The sequence below is a fragment of the Anolis sagrei genome, chromosome Y (assembly GCF_037176765.1).
Source record: "Anolis sagrei isolate rAnoSag1 chromosome Y, rAnoSag1.mat, whole genome shotgun sequence".
NCBI lineage: Eukaryota > Metazoa > Chordata > Lepidosauria > Squamata > Dactyloidae > Anolis > Anolis sagrei.
The window spans coordinates 8,233,226-8,250,241 of record NC_090035.1 but is presented as its reverse complement, the minus strand read 5'-3'; the positions used below and the strand labels follow the sequence as shown (position 1 = coordinate 8,250,241).

Here is a 17,016-nt window from a genome sequence, read left to right as displayed (position 1 = left end):
ACAAATGCACACTCCCACTTCTATCTATATATATATAAACTAGCTGTACCCGCCACGCGTTGCTGTGGCCAACCTTCCCCCTATCTCCCCTTCTTTCCCTCCTTCCTTCACTCCCTGTTTCCTTCCTTCCTTCCTGTCTTTCCTTCTCTCCTTCCTTCCTTCTCTATTGCTTTCCTTCCTTCCCCCTTTTTCTTTCTCTTCTGCTGTCTCTCTTTTCTTCCTTCTCTCTTTCCTCCTTTCTTTCCCTCCCTCTTTCTCTACATTTTATCCCCTTCCTTCGCTCCCTCTTTCCTTCCTTCTTCCTTTTTCTCTTCTGCAGTCTCTCTTTTCTTCCTTCTCTCTTTCCATCTTTCCTTCCCTCCCTCTTTCTCTACATCTTCCTTCCTTACTTCGCTCCTTCTTTCCTTCCTTCTTTCCCTTTTTTCTTTCCTTCTTTCCTTCCTTCTTTCTCTAACTTTCCTTCCTCCCCCTTTTTCTTTCCCTCCCTCTTTCTCTCCTTTCTTCCTTTTCTACCTCATTCCTTCCTTCCTTCTTTCTTTCCCTCCCTCTTTCTCTCCTGTCGGGGGTGCTTTGAATGCAATATTCCTGCTTCTTGGCAGAGGGTTGGACTGGATGGCCCATGAGGTCTCTTCCAACTCTTTGATTCTATGATTCTATGATTCTTCCTTGACAGATTAGAAGGGGGCGTGGCTTGGAGGTAACGTGAGGAGGGAGGGGGATGGGTTTAGAAGGGGGCGTGGCTTGGAGGTTACGTGAGGAGGGGGGAAGGGAGGGGGGATGGGTTTAGAAGGGGGCGTGGCTTGGAGGTTACGTGAGGGTAAGAGGGAGGAGGGGAGGGGGGATGGGGCGCGCGCGCGCGTGTGTGTGCCGCGCGGGGGGGGAGAGGGGGCGCACACGCGCGTGTGTGTGCTGTGCCAGGGGGTGAGGGGGCGCGCGCGCGCGTGTGTGTGTGTGCCGCGCCGGAGGGGGGAGAGGGGGCGCGCGCGCGCGTGTGTGTGTGTGTGTGTGCCGCGCCGGAGGGGGGAGAGGGGGCGCGCGCGGTGTGTGTGTGTGTGTGTGCCGCGCCGGAGGGGGGGAGAGGGGGCGCGCGCGCGCGTGTGTGTGTGTGTGTGTGCCGGGCCGGAGGCGAGAGAGGGGGCACGTGCGCGCGTGTGTGTGTGTGTGTGTGTGCCGCGCCGGAGGGGGGGAGAGGGGGCGCATGCGCGCGCGTGTGTGCCGCGCCGGGGGGGGTTGGGGGCGCACGCGCGTTTGTGTGCCGCGCCGGGGGGGAGAGGGGGCACGCGCGTGTGTGTGTGTGCCGCGCGGGGGGGGGGTGAGGGGCCGTGCGCACGCACGCGCGTGTGTGTCCCGCGCGGGGGGGGGGGGAGGGTGAGGGGCCATGTGTGTGCGCGCGCCAGGGAGTTTGCGCCAGTGCGCATGCTCAGTTGTTTTGCCGTTTTTTGTGGTTGTTGTTGTGTGGTTTTGATTTCTGAGTGGATTAGTTTGTACCTAGTGGGTTGTCCTTGGGGCATGGCAATTTTGGTAGAGTTGTGTGGAGGGGTTTTAGAGTTTTGTTTCCTCGTTGGACGCCAGTAGGAAATTTATATATATAGATGCTCTGTGCATAATGAGTACCTTAAAAATAAAAGAACTAATGAACGAAATCACACCAAATTTGGCAACAAAATGTCTCACTACACAAGGATACGATACGTTTTATTGATTGGCCTATTGGCCGTATCAAAACATTTAACACATAACACAATTAACACATAGTCATACAACCCTCGGTATAAAAGAAGTTAAAATAAACAAGCTGTCAACAGGATCTCGTTCAGGTCAAATGTCTGCGTCACCTCCACAGTTTACCCCAATCGATTCTAAATGTGCAATTCTCAGCTGTGTTGCTTTGAATAGAAAAAGGGCTGTTTTGTGTGTTATTTTAGGGTTCTGGCTGGCCAACAAAAATGAGGTTTTAATATATGGGTCCCAGTGTGTTTTTTGAATGATGTATGGTCCAAGGCAATAGTCTCTCTCTTTCTTATACAGCTCACAGTTGAACAATACATGTGTGATATCCTCCACCTCTGGTGCTCCACAAATACAAAATCGTTCGTTGTATGGGACTTGATTAAACCTTCCGTGCTTGTCCATTGTATCCAGCTGTTCAAAATGAGCTCTGGTAAATACCCTCCTAAGGTGTTTAGGCATTTCTGTTTTTAGATATCGAGCTGTTTGGAAGGTATGTTTAAAGCGGCCTAACCATTTCAGTGAGCCAGCTTTACTGAGGGTAGCAATGTCTTTTTGGCCTTCTATATCCAATACTCGTTGAGCAACTATTTTTGGGTCTAACTCTTCTAAGAGATTCGGATACCAAGTCGGAAGTCCACAGCTCCTAATATATTTTGTCAGGAGAACTAACCAAGAGGTCTGATGTTGATTTTCTATCTGCTCTAACAGGCACAGTTTTGGGAGTCTATCATTTTCCATGGCCATCAGTTTTGCCCAGTAGTTGTAGGCCCTGATTTTGGATAAGCCATCCACTGTGTGTACTCCCAGTTTCGCTCTTACTGCGGCAGCTGCACTACACAAGGAGTGACCATCACTCAAAAAATTATGATTTTGTCCTTTGGGAGTTGTAGTTGCTGGGATTTATAGTTCATCTATAATCAAAGTGCATTCTGAACTCCACCAACGATGGAATTGAACCAAACTTGGCACACAGGACTCCCATGACCAACAGAAAACACTAGAAGGGTTTGGTGGGCATTGACCTTGAATTTTGGAATTGTAGTTCACCTCCATCCAGAGAACACTGCGGACTCAAACAATGATGGATCTAGACCAAACTTGACAGGAATACTCAATATGCCCAAATGTGAACAAAGATGGATTTTGGGGGAAATAGACCTTGACATTTGGGAGTTGTAGTTACTGGGATTTATAGTTCACCTACAACCTGGGAAGCATTCAGAACCCCACCGACAATAGAATTGGGCCAAACATCCCATACAGAACCCCCACGACCAACAGAAAATACTGTGTTTTCTGGTAGTCTTTGGTGACCGTTCTGATACCCCCCGGTGACCCCCTCTTTACTTCCCAGGTTGAGAAATGCTGCCTTAAGGCCATCCAGTCTAATTCCCTTCACCAGGGCAAGAAAACATCATCAAAACCCTCCTGACAAAGGGCCATCCAGCCATTCACACACACACACACATATGTATATTACAGATGCAGTATCAAATATTTGAAGGCAGGTAGGATTGAGAGTAGGGCCTCCCCAAACGATCTTAAGCTCCGCGATGGTTCATAGGAGATACGTTCAGAGAGGTAAGCTGTGCAAGAATAGTTTAGGGCTTTATAGGCTAAAGCCAGTAGCTGACGCAACAGAGGAGTAGTGTGTTCCATGAGCACCACTTCTGTTAGCAACCTGGCTGCCACCCTTTGGACCATTTGAAGCTTCCAAACAGTCTTCAAGGGCAACCCCACGTAGAGTGCATTGCAGTAGTCTATACGGGATGTAACCAGAGTGTGGATCAACGTGGCCAAGTCAGACTTCCCAAGGTACGGGCACAGCTGCCGCACAAGTTTTAACTGTGCAAATGCTCCCTTGGTCACCGCCATCACAACTAGACGCAGTGAAGACATCTGCCCTTGCACTATGCTACTCTGCTGCTGAGTATGCATGCCCAGTGTGGAACACATCTCACCACGCTAAAACAGTAGACGTGGCTCTTAATGAGACATGCCACATTATTATGGGGTGTCTGTGCCCTACACTACTGGAGAAATTACACTGTTTAGCCAGTATTGCACCACCTGACATCCGTCAAGAAGTAGCAGCCAATAGTGAAAGGACCAAGGCAGAGACATCTCCAGCTCATCCCCTGTTTGGGTATCAGCCAGCACGTCAACGATTTAAATCAAGAAATAGTTTTCTAAGATCTACAGAGACACTTGCTGGAACACCCCAGCAAGCGAGAGTCCAAAAGTGGCAGGCTCAAACCCAGAACCTCAATCAATGGCTGATACCAAATGAGAGACACACAGAAAACTGGGCGACTAGGAAGGCGCTGAATGGACTGCGCTCTGGCACTACGAGATGCAGAGCCAACCTCAAGAAATGGGGCTACAAAGTGGAATCCTCGACATGCGAGTGTGGAGAAGAGCAAACCACTGACCACCTGCCGCAATGCAACCTGAGCCCTGCCACATGCACAATGGAGGACCTTATATAGTAACACCAGAGGCACTCCAAGTGGCCAGCTTCTGATCAAAGGACATTTAATCAACTACCAAGCTTGCAAACTTTGTGTTTTGTTTGTTTGTTAAAAAATGCAATACAACTGTTTGGTTTGCTCCTGACACGATAAATATTGTAATACCACCATCAATGAGGCCAGGACAACCCCCAAGCTGCGACCGTACATCTTCTGGGGGGTTATTTATTTCCGTCACTTTTACCCCGCCCTTCTCACTCCCAAGGGGGGACTCAGGGCGGCTTACAGAGGAAGGCACAATTCGATGCCTTTGTCACACATACATACATATATAAAAGCAATTAAACAGTTACAAATTAAAAATTAAAATCATCATTACAAAACAATACAATAAACACAGTAGTAGGCTAATCCTGAGCTCAGCGTTCGGAGTTCCGTAAATCCATTCCGTCTCGTCAAATTCCAGCTCGTCGTCAAGTCTTTCTTTAGCTGCCAGAATGTCCAAATGCCTGGTCCCATATCCAGGTTTTCAACTTTTTCCTAAATGAAAGAAGGGACGTTGCCGATCTAATCTTCCCCGGGGAGTGAATTCCACAGGTGGGGGGCCACCACGGAGAAGGCCCTGCTCCTCGTCCCCGCCAATCTCACTTGTGATAGAGGCGGGGTCGAGAGCAGAGCCTCCCCAGAGGATCTTAGGTTCCGAGGTGGGACGTAGAGGGAGATGCGTTCGGACAGGTACGCTGTGCCGGAGCCATATAGGGTTTTGTAGGTCAAAACTAGCACTTTATTTATTATTATTTATTTACTTTGCTTATATACCGCTGTATCTCAAGCCCGAAGGCGACTCACGGCGGTTCACAAACAGTAAAAACAGTAGAAACAGCAGTGGTTCCATACAACATATAACAATTGACTTAACACATTATCCATAAATTACCAAGCGTAGTCCAGGTTCGTCGTCCATTGTTCCATTCCTATGTTCCATTACCAGATTGCACTAAATTACTCAAACGCCTGCACAAACATCCAGGTCTTCACCTTTTTGCGGAATACCATTAGAGATGGTGCTAGTCTAATATCCGTAGGAAGGGCGTTCCACAGCCAAGGAGCCACCACCGAGAAGGCCCTATCTCTCGTCCCCGCCAGCCGAGCTTGAGAAGCAGGCGGGATCGAGAGCAGTGTCTCCCCGGAAGATCTCAAACTCCTGGTGGGTTCATAGGCAGAGATGCGGTCGGATAGGTAGCTTGGGCCGGAACCGTTTAGGGCTTTAAAGGCCAACGCCAGCACTTTGAATTCAGCCCGGTAGCAGATTGGTAGCCAGTGGAGTTGGCGCAACAGGGGGGTTGTATGCTCCCTGCGCTCCGCTCCTGTTAAAATCATGGCTGCCGAGCGTTGGACTAGTTGGAGCTTCCGAGCTGTCTTCAAAGGCAACCCCACATAGAGAGCGTTGCAGTAGTCTAAACGGGATGTAACCAGAGCGTGGACTACCGTGGCCAAGTCAGACTTCCCAAGATACGGGTGCAGCTGGCGCACAAGCTTTAGCTGTGCAAATGCTCCCCTGGTCACCGCCGAAACCTGGGGTTCCAGGCTCAGCGATGAGTCCAGGGTCACACCCAAGCTGCGAACCTGCATCTTCAGGGGGAGTGCGACCCCATCCAACACAGGCTGTAACCCTATGCCCTGTTCGGCCTTGCGACTGACCAGGAGTACCTCTGTCTTGTCTGGATTCAATTTCAATTTGTTCGTCCTCATCCAGACCGTCACAGCGGCCAGGCACCGGTTCAGGATTTTGAATTGTGCTCGGAATTGGATCGGCAGCCAGTGGAGCTGACACAACAGGGGGGTGGTGTGCTCCCTGTATGCCGCTCCGGTGAGCAATCTGGCTGCCTCCTGCTGGACCAGTTGGAGTTTCCGAGCAGTCTTCAAAGTCAACCCCATGTAGAGTGCGTTGTAGTAATCCAATTGGGATGTAACAAGAGCGTGGACCACCGTGCCCAAGTCCGACTTCCCAAGGTACGGGCGCAGCTGGCGCACAAGTTTTAGTTGTGTAAAAGCTCTCCCGGCCACCGCCCAGACCTGGGGTTCCAGGCTCAGCGATGAGTCCAGGATCACTCCCAAGCTGCGAACCTGCGTCTTCAGGGGGAGTGTGACCCTATGCCCTGTTCGGCCTTACAAACAGGGCATAGGGTTGGGTTCGGACCTCCACTTTGGTCTTCTAAGGTTGTGAAGCCAAGACTGTGTTTCGCTGAGGCTCCAACGAGTGCAGAAAACACTATCTGAACCATTGGGTCGACTCCTTACGAGGCAGTTACTTCTATCCTCTAGGCCTGGGTAACAACGCAAAAATTTGTTTCTAAAATCGATTTGTATTTGGGGTTTTTTTTTTGTTTCGATATTTAAAATAATTACAAAATTTTCCCTTAAAAAAGAAATTTCGTTAATATTTACAAAACATTTTGTAAAGATGGCGCCCTTTTTTTTCCAATATTTTTTAAATATTTTTTTAATTTAATTATTAATTTAGTAGAATAGGGAGGAGAAATTATTATTAAGGAGGGAAGGCAGGCACTCACTCTGGCGGGCCCTCAAGCGCTGCCGCCGAGTCGGGCCCGGCTCCTCCGAAGCAATGCGAAATTGGGAGAAGGGCTCCCCAAAGGCCATCTAGCCCAGCCCTCCGCTAAGGAATTGGGAGAATGAAGCACACCCACCGCAAAGGTGAGGAAGTAGGGACAGGCCGCCTTCCCGCTGAGGGTCGCTCGCCCTCTCGCTCGCCCTCTCGCTCGCCGCTCGCCCTCTCGCTCGCCCTCTCGCTCGCCGCTCGCCCTCTCGCTCGCCCTCTCGCTCGCCGCTCGCCCTCTCGCTCGCCCTCTCGCTCGCCGCTCGCCCTCTCGCTCGCCCTCTCGCTCGCCGCTCGCCCTCTCGCTCGCCCTCTCGCTCGCCCTCTCGCTCGCCGCTCGCCCTCTCGCTCGCTTGCTCAGCCAGCGCCTTCCCCGCCCTCTCCTCCTCCTCCTCCTCCTCCTCCTCCTCCTCCTCTTTCAGGCTCTGCCTCTGACTGGCTAAGAGAGGAGAGAGAGGAGAGCTCCCAGCAAGCATCGCCAGGCCATCTTACGTATTTCCGAAATGGACGGAAATACAAAATTTTTTGGCGCCTGCCGTTTCGATATTTAAAAACACTTCCGGGTTTAAAAATAAGTTTTGTAATTGTTTTGTAATTGCTAAAATTAACGAATATTTAACGAATTACAAAATTAACGAACGAAACCGCCCAGGCCTACTATCCTCATTATCAAACAGCATGGTTGTAAATTAACTGTGCGGTTTTGTTTGTGCTTCCTGGACTGTCACAGCTGAGGAGGGCACAGAAAACACGAGCGCGGAGCAGCTTGAACGGAGCACAATTGTGGCATAATGGCATAACGTTACTTTATTTAACAGCTTTGCCTTGCGCAGTTATTTTTAGAGCAAGGACAGAAACGCTAATGGAAGCTGTCAAGGGCTTGTTAAGCGGCAGGTATCAACAGAGAGGCAGATGCACAGGTGGAGGGAGCCTCAGCACAGGGTTTCCTCTTACTTACTTCCATTGTCATTCTTTGGGAAGGAAGGAAACACATTGGGATGTTGTGTGGTTTCCAGGTTGCATGGCCAATGTGTTCTAGCAGCATTTCCCCCTGACATTTTGCCTGCATCTGTGGCTGGCATCTTCAGAAGAATAGGAGGAAGTGGGTTGTTGCGGGTTTTCCAGGCTGTATATTCCAGAAGCACTCTCTCCTGACATTTTGCCCGCATCTATGGCAGGCATCCTCAGAGGTTGTGAGGTCAGTTGGAAACTAGGCAAGTGGGGTTTATATATCTGTGGAATGGTGTCCAGGGTGGGAGAAAGAACTCTCGTCTGTTCAAGGTAAGTGTGAATATTTCAATTAGCATTTAATGGCCCAGCACTTTCAAGGTCTGGCTTCTTACTGCCTGGCTATCGGTATTAAAAAAACTCTAAAATCATAACAGTAAATAGCATTGAATAACTTTGCAGATTCGAAGCCTGGCTGTTTCCTGCCTGGGGGAAAATTCAGACAAGAAACAACCAGAAGCACTCTCTCCTGGCATTTTGCCCACATCTATGGCAGGCATCCTCAGAGGTTGTGAGGTTAGTTGGAAACTAGGCAAGTGAGATTTATATATCTGTGGAATGGTGTCCAGGGTGGGAGAAAGAACTCTCGTCTGTTCAAGGTAAGTGTGAATATTTCAATTAGCATTTAATGGCTCAGCACTTTCAAGGTCTGGCTTCTTACTGCCTGGCTACCAGTATTAAAAAAAACTGTAAAATCATAACAGTAAATAGCACTGAATAACTTTGCAGATTCAAAGCCTGGCTGTTTCCTGCCTGGGGGAAAATTCAGACAAGAAACAACCAGAAGCACTCTCTCCTGACATTTTGCCCACATCTATGGCAGGCATCCTCAGACATTGTGAAGTCAGTTGGAAACTAGGCAAATGGGGTTTATATATCTGTGGAATGGTGTCCAGGGTGGGAGAAAGAACTCTTCTCTGCTTGAGGTAAGTGTGAATGTTTCGATTAGCCACCTTGATTAGCATTTAATGGCCCAGCACTTTCAAGGTCTGGCTTCTTACTGCCTGGCTACCGGTATTAAAAAACCTCTAAAATCATAACAGTAAATAGCATTGAATAACTTTGCAGATTCAAAGCCTGGCTGTTTCCTCCCTGGGGGAAAATTCAGACAAGAAACAACCAGAAGCACTCTCTCCTGACATTTTGCCTGCATCTATGGCAGGCATCCTCAGAGGTTGTGAGGTCAGTTGGAAACTAGGCAAGTGGGGTTTATATATCTGTGGAAAGGTGTCCAGGGTGGGAGAAAGAACTCTTGTTTGCTTGAGGTAAGTGTGAATATTCAATTAGCATTTAATGGCCCAGCACTTTCAAAGTTTGGCTTCTTACTGCCTGGCTACCAGTATTAAAAAACCTTAAAATCATAACAGTAAATAGCATTGAATAAACTTGCAGATTCAAAGCCTGGCTGTTTCCTGCCTGGGGGAAAATTCAGACAAGAAACAATCAGAAGCACTCTCTCCTGACATTTTGCCCAATTCTATGGCAGGCATCCTCAGAGGTTGTGAGGTTAGTTGGAAACTAGGCAAGTGGGTTTTATATATCTGTGGAATGGTGTCCAGGGTGGGAGAAAGAACCCTTCTCTGCTTGAGGTAAGTGTGAATGTTTCAATTAGCCACCTTGATTAGCATTTAATGGCCCAGCACTTTCAAGGTCTGGCTTCTTACTGCCTGGCTGCCAGTATTAAAAAAACTCCTAAAATCATAACAGTAAATAGCATTGAATAACTTTGCAGATCCAAAGCCTGGCTGTTTCCTGCCTGGGGGAAAATTCAGACAAGAAACAACCAGAAGCACTCTCTCCTGACATTTTGCCTGCATCTATGGCAGGCATCCTCAGAGGTTGTGACGTCATTTGGAAACTAGGCAAGTGAGATTTATATATCTGTGAAATGGTGTCCAGGGTGGGAGAAAGAACCCTTCTCTGCTTGAGGTAAGTGTGAATGTTTCAATTAGCCACCTTGATTAGCATTTAATGGCCCAGCACTTTCAAGGTTTGGCTTCTTACTGCCTGGCTACCAGTATTAAAAAACTCTAAAATCATAACAGTAAATAGCATTGAATAACCTTGCAAATTCAAAGCCTGGCTGCGTCCTGCCTGGGGGGAAATCCAGACAAGAAACAACCAGGACCAGCTAACACCTTCTAACAAAAGATTCCTCCAGGCAAGAAGCAGATAGCAGCCAGTCTTTGAAGCTGCAAGGCCATCCATTGAAACTCTAAAATCATAACAGTAAATAGCATTGAATAATCTTGCAGATTCAAAGACTGGCTGTTTCCTGCCTGGGGGAAAATTCAGACAAGAAACAATCAGGGCCAGCTAACACCTTCTAACAAAGGATTCCCCCAGGCAGGAAGCAGCCAAGCTTTGAAGCTGCAAGGCCATCCAATGCTAATCAAGGTAGCCAATTGCAACATTCATACAGCCTGGCTGGCAGAATTTTTTTAAAAACACCTTTAAAATCACAACAGTAAACAAAGAACAACACTAAAAAACCGGGAATTCCAGACAAGAAACAATCAGCTAATCACCTCCCAACAAAGGATTCCCCTAGACCAGTGGTTCTCAACCTGGGGTCCCCAGATGTTTTTGGCCTACAACTCCCAGAAATCCCAGCCAGTTTACCAGCTGTTAGGATTTCTGGGAGTTGAAGGCCAAAAACATTTGGGGACCCCAGGTTGAGAACCACTGCCCTAGACAGTAAGCAGTCAGACCTTGAAACTGCTAAGCCATTCAATGCTAATCAAGTTGGTCAATGGCAATATTCACATTTACTTCAAACCGACAAGAGTTCTCCCACCCTGGACTTTCCAAAGATATATAAACTCCATTTTCCTAGTTTCCAACAGACCTCACAACCTCTGAGAATGCTATCATAGATGCAGGCAAAACGTCAGGAGAGAATGCTTCTGGAACAAAGCCATTAAGCCTGAAAACCTCACAACAACCCAGTGATTCCAGCTATGAAAGTATTTGGCGATACATATAAATAGAAGGAAGCTCTGAAAATGCTGGCCAGAGATGCAGGCAAAATGTCAGGAGAAAATGCTGCTAGAACACAATGGCCATACAACTCAGAAACCACGCAACACCCCATTGATTCCAGCCGTGAAAGCCTTTGATGACACAATATACACATATTATTCTACTCACCCTGTCCTGGACCCCGGTAACGGTGCGATTGGCATGTCGTAAGGAGTACGTTAGCCGATGAATGCCATCACTGGTCTCCCCGTTCCCATAGAAGCCAACAGCTATGCCAGCGCTGCAGAAAGACAAGGTGCATTTTAAAAGAGTGCATTTCAGTGTTGATGAAATAAAACAAACAAGCTTCCTCCCATTCCTAACAATAACAATAACTATATTCTTGTATCCCGCCACCATCTCCCCGAAGGGACTCAGGGAACACTTTAGAAGTCCATCTTCTGAACTGAAGACACTGAGGATGACATTGGGTAGGTATGTTCAGACCACACCTGGAATCACCTTGTGTCCAATTTTGGGCACCACAATTGAAGGGAGATGTTGACTCTAAGCTGGAATGTGTCCAGAGGAAGAGGGCGACTCAAATGATCAAGGGTATGGAGAACAAGCCCTATGAGGAGTGGCATAAAGTGTAGGGCATGTTTAGCCTGAAGAAGAGAAGGCAGAGAGGAGACACAATGAGGGCCAGGGATCAAGAAGTGAGGGGAAGTCCTAGGGAGGAGGGAGCAAGATTGTTTTCTGCTTCCCTGGAGACTAGGATGCAATGGAGCAATGGCTTCAAATTACAGGAAAGAAAGGAGATTTCACCTGAACATGAGGAAGAACTTCCTAATTGTGAGAGTTGTTCAGCTGTGGAACTCTCTGTGCTGGAGGGTAGTGGAGGCTCCTTCTTTGGAGGCTTTTAAATCCCGACAAGACAGAGGTCCTCCTGGTGGATCGTAAATCAGATCGGGGTATAGGGTGGCAACCTGTGTTGGACGGGGTTACACTCCCCCTGAAGTCACAGGTCCGCAATTTGGGTGTCCTCCTGGACTCATCACTTACGCTTGAAGCTCAGGCGTCGGCGGTGGCTGGGAGGGCCTTTGCACAATTAAGACTCGTGCGCCAACTGCGACCGTACCTCATGAAGGCAGATCTGGCCAGAGTGGACCATGCCTTAGTCACCTCCAGATTGGATTACTGTAATGCACTCTATGTGGGGCTACTCTTGAAAACGGCCCAGAAATTTCAATTGGTCCAACGAGCGGTGGCCAGGTTGTTAACTGGGGCTCCTTACAGGGAGTGGTCAACCCTCCTGTTTAAGGAGCTCCATTGGCTGCCATTCATTTTCCAGTCCCAATTCAAGTTGCAAAGCCCTAAATGGTTTGGGACTGCATCACTGTGTACAAACCCACATGGTCTCTTTAATCATCTGGAGAGGCGCTACTCGCGCTCCCGCCTCCATAGCAAGCGCGACTGGTTGGGACGAGGGACAGGGTCTTCTCTGTGGTGGCCCTCCGACTCTGGAACTCACTCCCCAGGGACATCAGACACGCCCCAACACTGGCAGTCTTTAGGAGGAGCCTGAAAACGTGGTTGTTCCAGTGTGCCTTCCCAGAATAAGGAAACTCCCAACAATCATAGAATCATAGAATCATAGAATCAAAGAGTTGGAAGAGACCTCATGGGCCATCCAGTCCAACCCCCTGCCAAGAAGCAGGAATATTGCATTCAAATCACCCCTGACAAATGGCCATCCAGCCTCTGCTTAAAAGCTTCCAAAGAAGGAGCCTCCACCACACTCCGGGGCAGAGAGTTCCACTGCTGAACGGCTCTCACAGTCAGGAAGTTCTTCCTAATGTTCAGATGGAATCTCCTCTCTTGTAGTTATGTCCCTAAATGCACTTTCCCTCTCCAAAATTTCTATCCTGTTTATGTGTCACCTGGTCATGCCCAGCATTATTTTTTAAAAATTTAATTAGTACATTGGCCCTGCCATAGGTTTTTTTATTTTTATTATTTTTTATTGAAAAGGTTTTGAACAACATCGACATATGTGCAAACCGGGGTAGTTGGCTAGAAACCGAGAAGGGAAAACGACACAGAGAGTTCCTCCATTTCTTGCTCCGGAAGGCCCATCATCCCCCAAAAGAAGCCCCAACCCCAACAAAGAACACACAGGCTCCTGTTCCTGTCTTCCTCAAAACACACAACAAAGTTATTGCACTTCAAAGGAAAGAAAAGGAAAAAATAAAATAAATGACAGATCGATGGTTAGAGTCCTTCCCCTTTCCTGACATCCCACCCAAATAATAATAATAAATCTCCCACCCTTCGCCCTGCAATGGCTTCTGTTCAAAGGGTTTTGAACAACATCGACATATGTGCCATAGGTTTTTAAACGTTGTTGTGTTATTGTTAATGTTTATTGCTATTTTCTGTTTATGAGTTTATTTATTGTTTGTATTACTATTGCTATTGTTTTTGTTGTTGTGTTGTGGGCTCGGCCTCATGTAAGCCACACCAAGTCCCTTGGGGAGATGGTAGCGGGTTACAAATAAAGTTTTATTATTATTATTATTATTATTATTATTATTAAACAGATACAAAAACTGCAGATTGCAAATCACAATTTCTATATTACAAGAAATTCTTCATTCAATGTAACGTGGGAACATTAACATGATTAATTAGTAACAGTTTATAAATGAAAGATTGTTTATCAATATTTTGTCAACACAATGAAACTTAAGCTTCTAAAATCACAATTGCAATATACCAGGAGATTCTAAATAAGTACACGACATCCGAAATAGTAATACTTAAGTTTCATTGTGTTGAGAAAATATTGATAAACAATCTTTCATTTATAAACTGTTACTAATTAATCGTGTTAATGTTCCCACGTTACATTGAATGAAGAATTTCTTGTAATATAGAAATTGTGATTTGCAATCTGCAGTTTTTGTATTTGTTGTTATAGATAACTGTGCATGTTACGCTTTTAAACAGAGGCTGGATGGTCATCTGTCAGGGGGGCTTTGGCAGGGGGCACTGCCTGAACATCAAGCAAAAAGTGGGCGCTAGAAACAACATCATACGAAAGCTGACTGGCACAACCTGGGGATCACAACCAGACACAGTGAAGACATCTGCCCTTGCGCTATGCTACTCTGCTGCTGAGTATGCACGCCCAGTGTGGAACACATCTCACCACACTAAAACAGTGGATGTGGCTCTTAATGAGACATGCTGCATTATCACGGGGTGTCTGCGCCCTACACCACTGGAGAAATTACACTGCTTAGCCGGTATTGCACCACCTGACATCCACCAGGAAGTAACAGCCAATAGTAAAAGGACCAAGGCAGAGACATCTCCAGCTCATCCCCTGTTTGGGTATCAGCCAGCACGTCAACGACTTAAATCAAGACATAGTTTTCTTAGATCTACAGAGACACTCGCTGGAACACCCCAGCAAGCAAGAGTCCAAAAGTGGCAGGCCTAAACGCAGCACCTCAATCCATGGGTGATACCAGATGAGAGACTCCCCCCTGGGCACACAGAAGACTGGGCGACTTGGAAGGCGCTGAACAGACTGCGCTCTGGCACCACGAGATGCAGAGCCAACCTCAAGAAATGGGGCCACAAAGTGGAATCCTCAACATGCGAGTGGGGAGAGGAGCAAACCACTGACCACCTGCTGCAATGCAACCTGAGCCCTGCCACATGCACCATGGAGGACCTTCTTGCGGCAACACCAGAGGCACTCCAAGTGGCCAGATACTGGTCAAAGGACATTTAACCAACTACCAAATTTGCAAAATCTGTGGGTTTTTTTCTTTTTCTTTTTAATCTCTGTGTTTGTTTTGCTCTGTTGGAATTGTAATACAATGGTATGGCTTGTCGAAGGCTTTCATGGCCGGAATCACTCAGTTCTTGTGGGTTTTTTCGGGCTATATGGCCATGTTCTAGAGGCATTTCTCCTGACGTTTCGCCTGCATCTATGGCAAGCTTCCTCAGAGGTGAGGAAGCTTGCCATAGATGCAGGCGAAACGTCAGGAGAAATGCCTCTAGAACATGGCCATATAGCCCGAAAAAACCCACAAGAACTGAATGGTATGGCTGCTGATGACACGATAAATAATAGGGGGGCTTTGAATGTGATTTTCCTGCTTCTTGGCACGATGGGGTTGGACTGGATGGCCCACCAGGTCTCTTCCAACTCTATGATTTTATAACCAAACTGTACATTCAAAACATCCAAGAAAAAAAGGGAAAGTGAAATGTTTTACCCTCTCCAGTGGAACCGACCCCCTTGCCTTGATACGGATGGCTTCCTTGCTAGACACTCATTTGCAGCTGCTCCAAATCTCTTCGCTGCTCAGTGATGGGTTCCCAATTACGCTCCAACGAAAGAGCTTGAAATAACTCCCTTTTCAAGAGCCTGGGGAGGCCTGTTTCTCATCCCTCAAGGTGCCAAGATCAGAAATTCCTACAAGGACCCGTTGGCTGAGGTTTCGCCTTTGTTCCGCTTTCTGACAAATGCGATCCACCAGCCTCGGTGACATAAAAAGCCACTCTGTGAATGGATAGAGGTCATCCCTCTGGTGCACCGCAAGACGCCTTCTGAAAGCAAATCTATATCAATCTTCTGGAAGCAAATCTAAATCAAGCTTCTGCGTTGCTGTTCCAAAGTGTGCTTCATGAAAGCTGACCCTGTTTGTTGCCCAATACGGAGGCCATTTTGCCTCCAAACTTCTGCACTTGCAACCCAAATCCAATCCCATTCCATAGGCCAGAGCAGATAAAAATCTGCAAAAACCGTTTGATCCATTATCAAAAATCACAAGTGTGTGGATGCATTTGCTTTCCCTTGCACCTTATGGCTCAACTCTCCAAGATTACAAATCTTGGTGTACAATTTCCTCCCCTTTTTAAAAAGATAGAAGGCTGGTTGCACCTTGTGCTGTTGGAAAACCTCCTATACTAGTTGCTTGTTCACTACTGTTCTGTCACGCGCTGGGACTGTAAAGAATAGCCTTTAAAATAGGACATGCAACTTGAGCCCAGCGGGAAGCCAGGACCCCCGAAGAGAAATTCTCAAGGATTTTCCACCACAAATGGTCTTTAGATGGCTTGTGAAGTATAACAAAGTCCTTTCATAGAATCATAGAATCAAAGAGTTGGAAGAGACCTCCCGGGCCATCCAGTCCAACCCCATTCTGCCAAGAAGCAGGAATATTGCATTCAAATCACCCCTGACAGATGGCCATCTGTTTAAAAGCTTCCAAAGAAGGAGCCTCCACCACGCTCCAGGGCAGAGAGTTCCACTGCTGAATGGCTCTCACAGTCAGGAAGTTCTTCCTCATGTTCAGATGGAATCTCCTTTCTTGTAGTTTGAAGCCATTGTTCCACGTCCTAGTCTCCAGGGAAGCAGAAAACAAGCTTGCTCCCTCCTCCCTGTCTCTTCCTCTCACATATTTATACATGGCTATCATATCCCCTCTCAGCCTTCTCTTCTTCAGGCTAAACATGCCCAGCTCCTTAAGCCGCTCTTCATAGGGCTTGTTCTCCAGACCTTTTATCATTTTAGTCGCTCTCCTCTGGACACATTCCAGCTTGTCAATATCTCTCTTGAATTGTGGTGCCCAGAATTGGACACAATATTCCAGGTGTGGTCTAACCAAAGTGGAATAGAGGGGTAGCATTACTTCCCTAGATCTAGACACTAGGCTCCTCTTGATGCAGGCCAAAATCCCATTGGCTTTTTTTGCCGCCACATCACATTGTTGGCTCATGTTTAACTTGTTGTCCACGAGGACTCCAAGATCTTTTTCACACGTACTGCTCTTGAGCCAGGCATCCCCCATTCTGTATCTTTATTAATGAACAATCAAACTTCTCTTGTCTTCAATAAAGTTAAACAAATGCTTCCAGGCTTTTATGCAATTGGTGGCTTCCTAATCATGTCCACGAGGGACAGGCAACTGTCTTCAATAACTGTTTCTTTACTTTAAAGGAAAATCCCTTTTTAACTTCTCCCAGGCTGACTGTAATCTAAGCCTTATTGATGTGGGCACCGCTACCGGGTCGAACTGCGTCTCGAGCACCGAGTGGACCTACCAGTAAAGCCAGTAGATTCTCCAGCTGGAGTTCTTTGGTCTTCCAAACTGTTTGCCCTCTGAAATTCCTCAAAGCTTTAGGGCTGTTTCCCTGGAAATCTTT

General features: G+C 47.3%; 1 protein-coding gene across 2 annotated transcripts in view; it reads right to left on the bottom strand.

Annotated features, from left to right (window-relative positions):
• LOC137095321 (protein tweety homolog 3-like) overlaps positions 1 to 17,016 on the bottom strand; it is a 178,693-nt gene that overhangs the window by 71,915 nt on the left and 89,762 nt on the right. For both annotated transcript variants that reach the window (XM_067461817.1, XM_067461818.1), the window contains exon 3: positions 10,978 to 11,089. In XM_067461817.1, the coding sequence (XP_067317918.1) occupies positions 10,978 to 11,089 (112 nt within the window). The remainder of the gene's footprint in view (positions 1 to 10,977; positions 11,090 to 17,016) is intronic.